This window comes from Urocampus carinirostris, chromosome 6 (genome assembly GCF_059441175.1).
Source record: "Urocampus carinirostris isolate Australia breed hairy pipefish chromosome 6, RoL_Ucar_1.0, whole genome shotgun sequence".
Lineage (NCBI taxonomy): Eukaryota > Metazoa > Chordata > Actinopteri > Syngnathiformes > Syngnathidae > Urocampus > Urocampus carinirostris.
The window spans coordinates 16,053,659-16,062,361 of NC_142354.1; the positions used below are offsets into that span (position 1 = coordinate 16,053,659).

The 8,703-nt window shown below is 42.1% G+C and overlaps 1 protein-coding gene across 1 annotated transcript; it reads left to right on the forward strand.

Moving 5' to 3' along the window:
- The first annotated feature begins 1,872 nt into the window (after positions 1-1,872).
- ppcs (phosphopantothenoylcysteine synthetase) lies at positions 1,873-7,151 on the forward strand. The gene is made up of 4 exons (XM_088337126.1): positions 1,873-1,966; positions 3,148-3,676; positions 3,740-3,843; positions 6,574-7,151. The coding sequence occupies exons 2-4, from the start codon at positions 3,151-3,153 to the stop codon at positions 6,898-6,900; spliced, it is 957 nt and encodes a 318-aa protein (XP_088193252.1). The 5' UTR covers positions 1,873-1,966; positions 3,148-3,150; the 3' UTR covers positions 6,901-7,151.
- Positions 7,152-8,703: the final 1,552 nt, after the last annotated feature.

The window sequence follows — 8,703 nt, forward strand, 5'->3', positions numbered from 1 at the left end:
TGCTAAAACAGCTTCCAGTTGCTTCACCTTTTCACAGCGTTTGCTTCCAGTTAGCTTTTTATAGTCAGCATGTTTTGTCTGGTAGTGCCTCTTAATATGATATTCTTGGAAAACGGCCAGGGACAAAAGCATGACCAACTTGGGTGCTGAGGTGCTTAACTTGGGTGTTTGGGCATTTGGCCATGGTCAAATTTTCTGTGTTTTTGCTCCTGTCTTTCTTTTTTTGGTCTTTGTCTTGCTGTCGGTCACCCCTTTTGAGGGGTATTGGATGGAGATAGATAGATAGATAGATAGATAGATATATAGATAGATAGATAGATAGATAGATAGATAGATAGATAGATAGATAGATAGATAGATAGATAGATAGATAGATAGATAGATAGATAGATAGATAGATAGATAGATAGATAGATAGATAGATAGATAGATAGATAGATAGATAGATAGATAGATAGATAGATAGATAGATAGATAGATAGATAGATAGATAGATAGATAGATAGATAGATAGATAGATAGATAGAAAAAAGCCTCAGTCTCTTGGCAAATTAGGCAGATGCAGTTTTTTTTGAAAAATTACTTCAATTTCCACTTGACCTGGAAGCGACCCTCACAGTCCATCCATCCATCCATTATCTGCACCGCTTATTCTCAGTAGGGTCGCGGGGATGCTGGAGCCCATCCCAGCTATCTTCGGGCAGTGGGCAGGGGACACCCTGAACTGGTTGCCAGCCAGTTGCAGGGCACACAGCAACAGACAGCTCATTCACACCTAGGGACAATTTGGACCGGCCAATTAAACTGGCATCCATATTTTTGGAATGTGGGAGGAAACCGGAGTGCCCGGAGGAAACCCACGCAAGCACGCGGAGAACATACAAACTCCACACAGGAGGTTCGATCTCATGACCTCAGAACTGTGCCGCACACGCGCTAACCACTGCGCCGCTGTGCTGCCCCTACCCTCACAGTCAACTTTCCTTTTTTTTTATTTACAGTCACCACGTTGGAAATGTGGTTGTCTAAAATTCTCACAGAAAGCAAAGGGCAAGGTGGCAAAAGGGATACTGCCATCGTCTGGTGAAATGGTGATGTTATTTCACTTTTGTACAAATTCATTTTAGACTGTGGTTACCGTTACTCGGGGGCCACATATTATTAATCTTGTGACAGAGGCCGCGGGCAAGCAAATATTTGATCACAGGACTTTAGACATTCCTGGTTTATTGGTTCTTAAACGCTATCGCTGAGGATGATTACCGTGAACTGAAATGTTATTGCTTGATTCAGAGAGGAAACCGATTAAAAGACTATTACAGAAGTCCAAAATCACACTTATAAAGCCAACAAAAGAGATATCAATACGCACACAGATTTCTCACATATTTCCCTGCAATATTGTAGATTAATCGGCCTGTGTATGACACTGTTAAATTGCAACATAACAAGGTCAAAACTGGTCGTTTGACTCACTTTACAAAAACAAAGTTGTTACAGACGATGCATACTTCAGCTGTGCAACAGCGACACCTGTCTATTAATTATCAGTACTGTACTGCATACATTTTGAGTTAAGGAGGTCGGTACTACTTAAACAACCTTCATCACGGATTATCATTACAATATTTCAAATACTATATTAAATACTGAATTTACAAGCTAATCTATATAATCGTGAATTGTACTAAATAGCCGTCGTGTTTTTAAAAACTCATTCTTAATATCAGGAAATGGATATTGACATGCATTTTATGTTATAATTTATCAGAATATTAAAAACATTGTACAAAAATGTGTTACGGTCAACCAGTCGCGTAAAACTTGCTATTAATAGTACTATAAATATCCCATTGGGGGCGCTAGAAATTTAGTAGGCCACCAAAGCGAAGAAGATAGAACCTCAATATCAGGAAGTGAAGTGCCTTCAAAAGTCTGAAGAAAGTCACATATTTCTTCACATTCCGTGAGTTAAAAACTTTGTCTACGATGCATTATTTACCTCCTTAGCAATTATAAGTTTTAAACACGAATACTTGAACCAACGGCTGACAACGTTTTGTCCGTGCAAAAATTGACATCGCTTTAGGTTTTGTTATTACTGCACTTTGCGAAACAGAAACAATGAAGTTACTGTATTCTACTTTAATTATTCCCAAAGCGAAAGTTTCGACTTCTACTGACTTATTATTGCACAACCGTGTTATATCACAACATTGGTTGATTGGTTAGATGCCTTTAGTTCCACTCCCTGTGGTGTGTCTTGGGGAAGTACAGCCTGGCGGCGCCCATCCCTCTCCAGGCCAACATTACTTTCCAATAAACTATTCGTCACGTTTGATTCTATCACAGTTTCAATTAAATGCACGTTCTTTACTTTTTGATGCAACAGCTGCATCAAAGTGCTTAAGGGAACATTAGGGGGACAATAGAAAATATAATAAATGCTTCTATAATCATATTGAACATTCACATCATTTGCCACTATTATTTTATAGTTTAAATAATTAATCCAAAAACGAATGCAATGCGCAATAGTGGTGTCAATACAAGATAGTGCCAAATTCTTAAACATGTAAAATGTGAGTAATAAAACCAATGTTTCCACGGATCTTTGAAAAGTCTTAAAAGGCATTAAATTTATTGTTGTATAAACAAGACATTAATTGGCATTAAAATGTCTTAGATCCATCCATCCATTATCTGCGCCGCTTATCCTCAGGAGGTAGGTGCTGGAGCCCATCCCAGCCATATTCGGGCAGTGGCCCGGGGACATCCTGAACTGGTTGACAGCCAGTGGCAGAGCACACAGAGACAGACCATTCACTCGCTTATTCACACCTAGGGACAATTTGGACCAGCCAATGAACCTGACATGCATGTTTTTGGAATGTGGGAGGAAACCGGAGTGCCCACAGGAAACCCATGCAAGCACGGGGAGAACAGGAAGGAAGGTTTGATCTTATGTCCTCATAACTGTGCCGCACACGCGCTAACCACTGCACCGCCGTGCTGCCCTGTCTTAAATCAGTTTTTTGAAAGTCTTAAAAATGTGAACACATTAATAAGATGTGTATCAGTGAGAGAGGCTACTCTAGTCACTTGTCGCTTATCATTTTGACTCTTTACTTCCTTGTTTCCGGACAGGTCATGGCAAAACCCAGGGCCTCTTCTATTGACGGCAAACTGGCCGAGGAGTTCGTCCCTCCCTCCCACATAGACGAAGTCCGCGATAAGATGGCTGCCTTTGGCCGCCTCCATTCCGAGGCTGGCCGGCGTGTAGTCCTCATCACATCAGGCGGTACCAAAGTCCCGCTGGAGTCGCGCACCGTTCGCTTCCTGGACAATTTCAGTAGCGGCAGGAGGGGAGCGCAGTCTGCAGAGTACTTCCTAAATGCCGGTTATGCCGTTGTCTTCCTGCACAGGCACCGCTCCCTCTACCCGTATGCCCGCACGCTCTCGTCCGTCAATGTCTTGGACGCTCTGCAGTTCTTGGGTGGGGGTCAGGAACAGGACCGTGTGATTATAAATCCGCAGGTCCTCCCCAATATTGGCAAAGTGCTACGGAAATATCGGGAAGTCAAGGACGCCCAACTCCTGCTACCTGTCGAGTTCAGCACTCTGTCAGAGTATCTCCACCTCCTGAAGGCGTCAGCACAAGCCCTCAGCGCCATAGGTGGATAAGAATACGTAGTATAAACTTGCATTAGTGTGTCATTAACAGACTTTTACATTTTAGGATCCAAGGCCATGTTTTACTTGGCAGCAGCTGTGTCAGACTTTTACATCCCTGCGTGTGACATGCCCGAGCACAAAATACAATCTTCCAATGGACCGCTTCAAGTAAGTCAAAGTATAGTAGGAAAGACATCAAAGCAGGGCATTGACCCTTTACACTTTGACCTAACCATATGACGACACCATTAGAGACGCCTGTAAACTTTAGTAAACGGGTGACAAGGCCAGTAAATGGTCGACGACAACAAAAAAACTATACTTTTCAACGCCATTGGCATTGACTAGTCAAACAAATATTGTAAAGCTGTCGAATGAGGTGGCTCACTTTGTCGAAAAGCACAAATGGCGGTATTTAAAGAAACTGACGATAGCATTAGCGAGGCTAGCTATGGGCCCATACAGTCTTTCTCGTGATATATTCACACATCTAACTGAATCTTCCAGTCGGCCTGACTTACGTCCACACCATCTGTACCATCTCATCTCATCCGCTGCACCTCTTATCCTCAGTAGGGTCGTGGGGATGCTGGAGCCCATCCCAGCAATCATCGGGCAGTGGGCAGGGGACACCCTGGACTGGTTGCCAGCCAATCGCATGGCACACAGGGACAGACAACTCACTCGCTCAGTCACACCTAGGGACAATTTGGACCGGCCAATTCACCTGAAATGCATGTTTTTGGAATGTGGGAGGAAACCGGAGTGCCCGGAGGAAACCCACGCAAGCACGGGGAGAACATACAAACTCCGCACAGTAAGGCCGGGAGCTGGATTTGAACCCACTCAGGAGGTTCCCACGACCTCAGAACTGTGCCGCACACGCGCTAACCACTGCGCCGCCGTGCTGCCCCCATCTGTACCAATATATTGTAAATGGAGTATCCACATACACCAATGCTGATCTAAAAGCTTATTAAAGTCTGGATTGTTAGTTCTTCGTAGCTGGTACGCATTACTGTGCTTCGTTTTGCTGACAAATGCACGGTGTGAAATGTCCCCCTCGCGCTAATGTTACTAATAGGACTTCGTATCCAAATTTTTGGGCAATCTTATAGAACATTAAAGCATTTGCACTTTGTGTCAAAATCGCTTTTGTGAAATGATCACCTGAACAGTTATTTCCTGTGTTATCCGTTGATAATTCGATAGTTCATTTCAGTATTATAAGCTTTAAGGGAGAGCGCTTAAGTTTATGTATGTTTTTTTTCTATAAAATCCCTTCCGGGGACAGACATTGAGAATTTGCTTTGGTTAAAATATTTTAGTATGCGAGTTTATGGAGCATACTTGTCCCTTTTCAAATAAACAAAACTTTAATACATGTTTGTTGGTGATAGGAATGAATGAGTGGAGAGGTGTTGTAAAGGGATAGTGAAATGTTTGGACGCGTTCTAAGGGATGGCCATGGCACCTGTATGATGCGGCAGGGGTAAACCACTGAAAGCTGTCGGGCCCTGCTTTTGAACAGAAGTGTGTTGTTTCACCCTGACTTGGCCGCTTTCTTTTATCTGGAGGGGCGAAAGCATTTGGGTTGGCCATGGTCCAAATTTTTGTTGTTGTTTTTTTTTTTGATACTTTGTATGTGTTTGTCTTGCTGTCGGTCACCCCTCTCAAAGGATATGACCAGGGTAGTTATATTTGAAAGATTACCGTTTTGAATTGCTGGTTAATTGCAGTAAAAGCAGCTCGTTTACGTAGTTAGAAATGGCAACGGTAAGACCCTAACGTAGCTAGTTAGCACCTTGAGTGTCTTTGACATGACTAGTATCTACTTAACACAAAATTGCTCGAAAATACATCAAACATACCTTGTAAAGAATGTTCGCTGCTAATCCTGGATTACTTGAGGGCTGCCAGGGTTGTGCCTCGGCACACCACCAGTCCCTCAGTTTGCAGATGAACATTGCAGTCTTCATCAAAAGCGATACAATTCCAAATCGGGCTTAGAACCTTGCCCACCGCACAGCATTGAATAACCAGCGTAAAGTAGTGGTTATATTTTTCTGTCGTCGTAATTTTTGTTTGAACTCAAATGGTCATTCAAGTGCTGTTCGCTAGGTTCCCCTTTGCCGTCCGTCGTAGGACTCCTTTTACCAGGGAAGGCACATGCAAAGTGTCAAGACAGGAATTCTCCGCTCTTCAGTTTTGAGAATATTTTGGGGGGTCAGTTCAGATAAAAAGTCAATGTCTTTTTTACCTTTTTTTTTTTTTTTTTAACCTTTAGGAGTTGCTTAGAGTACTGATCAATAAGTCCTCGCAAATGTCTCAAGAGTGATCACCCTTTGTTGTAAGAGTGCTAAATTTTGTTTCACTTTCACCCGATTTGCTATAAAAACTTCGAGGCAATATTCACAAATCAAAAGCACGATTTCTAAATACCTGTTATCCGGATCGTTATTACCACCTCTTGTGGTCAGTCGAGAAAGATTCAATATTTCAAATATAACTGAAATCTAACAGTAATCAAAAGTGGGGCTGGAATGGTGGATAAGTAGTTTGCACGCCCCCCCTGTGGGTTCAACTCCATCTACCGGCCTCCCTGTGCATATTATATCAATAATTTAAATTCGTATGCTATCAAAAACATTGGCTTTTTACGTTCGCCACTAGGAATCAGTGTGTGGGGTTTTCTAATTCTGTGTGCCCAACGATTGGCTGGCAACCATTGCAGGGTCTTCACTGCCCAAAGTCAGCTGGGATGGTGTCTGGTACTCCCTGGTTAGAAGCGATTTGGAATATGAATGAAATGTGTGATAAGATGGATATATTCCTGCTGTCCTTGTGAAATTGCTACGGTCTTACATTTTAATTTGGAACCGTTTGATATCTCACCAGCTAAGCTTGAAGATGGTACCCAAAATCTTATCCCCACTGGTGAAAGACTGGGCACCAGAAGCCTTCGTCATATCCTTCAAACTGGAAACGGACGCCGCCATCCTGCTCGATAAGGCTCGACAAGCGTTGGACACGTACAGGCATCAGGTGGTGGTGGCCAACGTTCTGGACTCGCGGCGGGGACACGTGGTGGTTGTGACGCCTACCAGCCAGCACGAGGTGATCCTCTCCAAGGAGGACCTCGACAACCAAGTGGAGATCGAGGAGAGGCTTGTGTCTAATTTAGCGGCAGCACATGATTGCTTCATTGAACAACAAGCTTGTTAACCTTCATCGCGGCGATTTTAAGATGCATTGTGTTGGACTGGAGTCCTGGTTTTGTTGCAATGAATCAAATAGTCTATCATGTATCATATCTGTTTTTTTTCCTTTTAGTCACAGAATCATAGATGTTAAAATGCCATGTACTTTTGAAATGAACCCCATCTGGCCTGAAACCCTTAAAATATTTTAAAATTATAAATATGTGCCTGTGTCCTATTTTGTGTCTTTAATAAAGGCCTGGTGAGAATATGCCATGATTTTGTCGTTGTATGATAACTAATCCTTAAATTGTGATTACTTTTAATTGAAAAATGTAAAATATCTATTTTCGACAACAAATTTCAGTCTAGACTGACAGGGTATCCTACGGCTGGTAGAAATCCTTGAAAATGTTTGAAATGAAATACTGTGTCAAGGGGTGAAAATAGCTTGAATTTTTGGTGAAGTGCTTGTAAATGCTTCAAATTGTTGCCATAATTCAACAAGTGTGCTTAAAAAAATGACGCAGACACTGATCTCTGGTGGCTGTGCTTAATCATTGCATTTCTCCTTCCCTCATGATTAACTGCATCTGGGATTAGTTTGTACACTATTGTCCTGTGAAGCGTAACCGCCCCCTACTGATCACACCCCAGAAAAAATCTTTATTTTTTTAACTGCTTTTGCTCAGCTCACTAAGAGCTGGCCAGGTCCTTAGGCTTTTAAACAACTCCTTAGATCTTTGTTTTTAATGATATATCAATTATAAAACATAACGTAGCAAATTATTATTTAAATGAACCCCAAAGGAAAAATAACCTAAAACAGCAGCTGCAGGTGTCCTTCTACAAAGCCACAGTGGAGAGCATCCTAACATACTGCATCACGGTGTGGTATGCTGGGTGCACAGCAGCAGACAGGAAAAAGCTCCAGAGGATCATCAAAACAGCCCAGAGAATCGTCAGCTGCTCTCTGCTCAGTCTGGAGGACATTGCCTGCTCTAGCTACCTCAGCAGAGCAGAAAACATCATCAAGGACTTTTCTCACCCCGGCCACCACCTCTTCGACCTGCTGCCTTCCGGCAAGCGCTACAGGTCACAGAAAGCAAAAACAAACAGACTCAGAGACAGTTTCTTCCCCACAGCCATTACCACCCTAAACAGACACCGCACAAAAAACTGAAAACTGTTGCAAAAAACTACCTCACACGAATGTAAAATTGTACTCACGTACATGCTGTCTGCACTATGTTTGTTCACTGCTCAAAACAGACACCGCACAAAAAAACTGAAAACTTGTGCCAACACTACCTCATACGAATATAATGGTACTCATGTCTTTCTTGCACATGTCGACTGCACTACGTTTACTGCTCACCTTGCACAATGTCTGACCATTTCCTTTTTTCTGCACTATGATGTCTATGTTTGCACCAATGCATATGCTGACTATTTTTTGCACTATGATGACTTTGCACCAAATGCAATATTGCACAACCCTTACGATACCAACGGTATCACGACAACACTGTATGTAACATCCTCACATGCCGACATTTCTTGTGTAAATACCATGTAAATTATAACTATAGCCTTATCCCCCTTGTTTTATAACCTTATCTTCTCTGTTCCTTTATCTTCTTGGCTCATACCCCACTGTGAATGTGTAAAACTGGAGTGTCATGCCCAATTTCGTTGTCACAATATGTTAACCCATTTTGTAACAATGACAATAAAGGTATATTCTATTCTATTCTATTTAGTAATTAGTAATCCCCAAAAAAACACAAATATTCAGATCTATTACAAAAAAATATTAAATCTATAG

What these genes read in the sequence shown, in the direction of transcription:
- ppcs (XM_088337126.1), top strand. Translation starts at nt 3,151, where the DNA reads ATGGCAAAACCCAGGGCCTCTTCTATTGACGGCAAACTGGCCGAGGAG. An exon ending in ACAAGCCCTCAGCGCCATAG is followed by an intron (nt 3,677 to 3,739) that starts GTGGATAAGAAT and finishes TTTACATTTTAG; the next exon opens with GATCCAAGGCCATGTTTTAC. An exon ending in CTTCCAATGGACCGCTTCAA is followed by an intron (nt 3,844 to 6,573) that starts GTAAGTCAAAGT and finishes ATATCTCACCAG; the next exon opens with CTAAGCTTGAAGATGGTACC.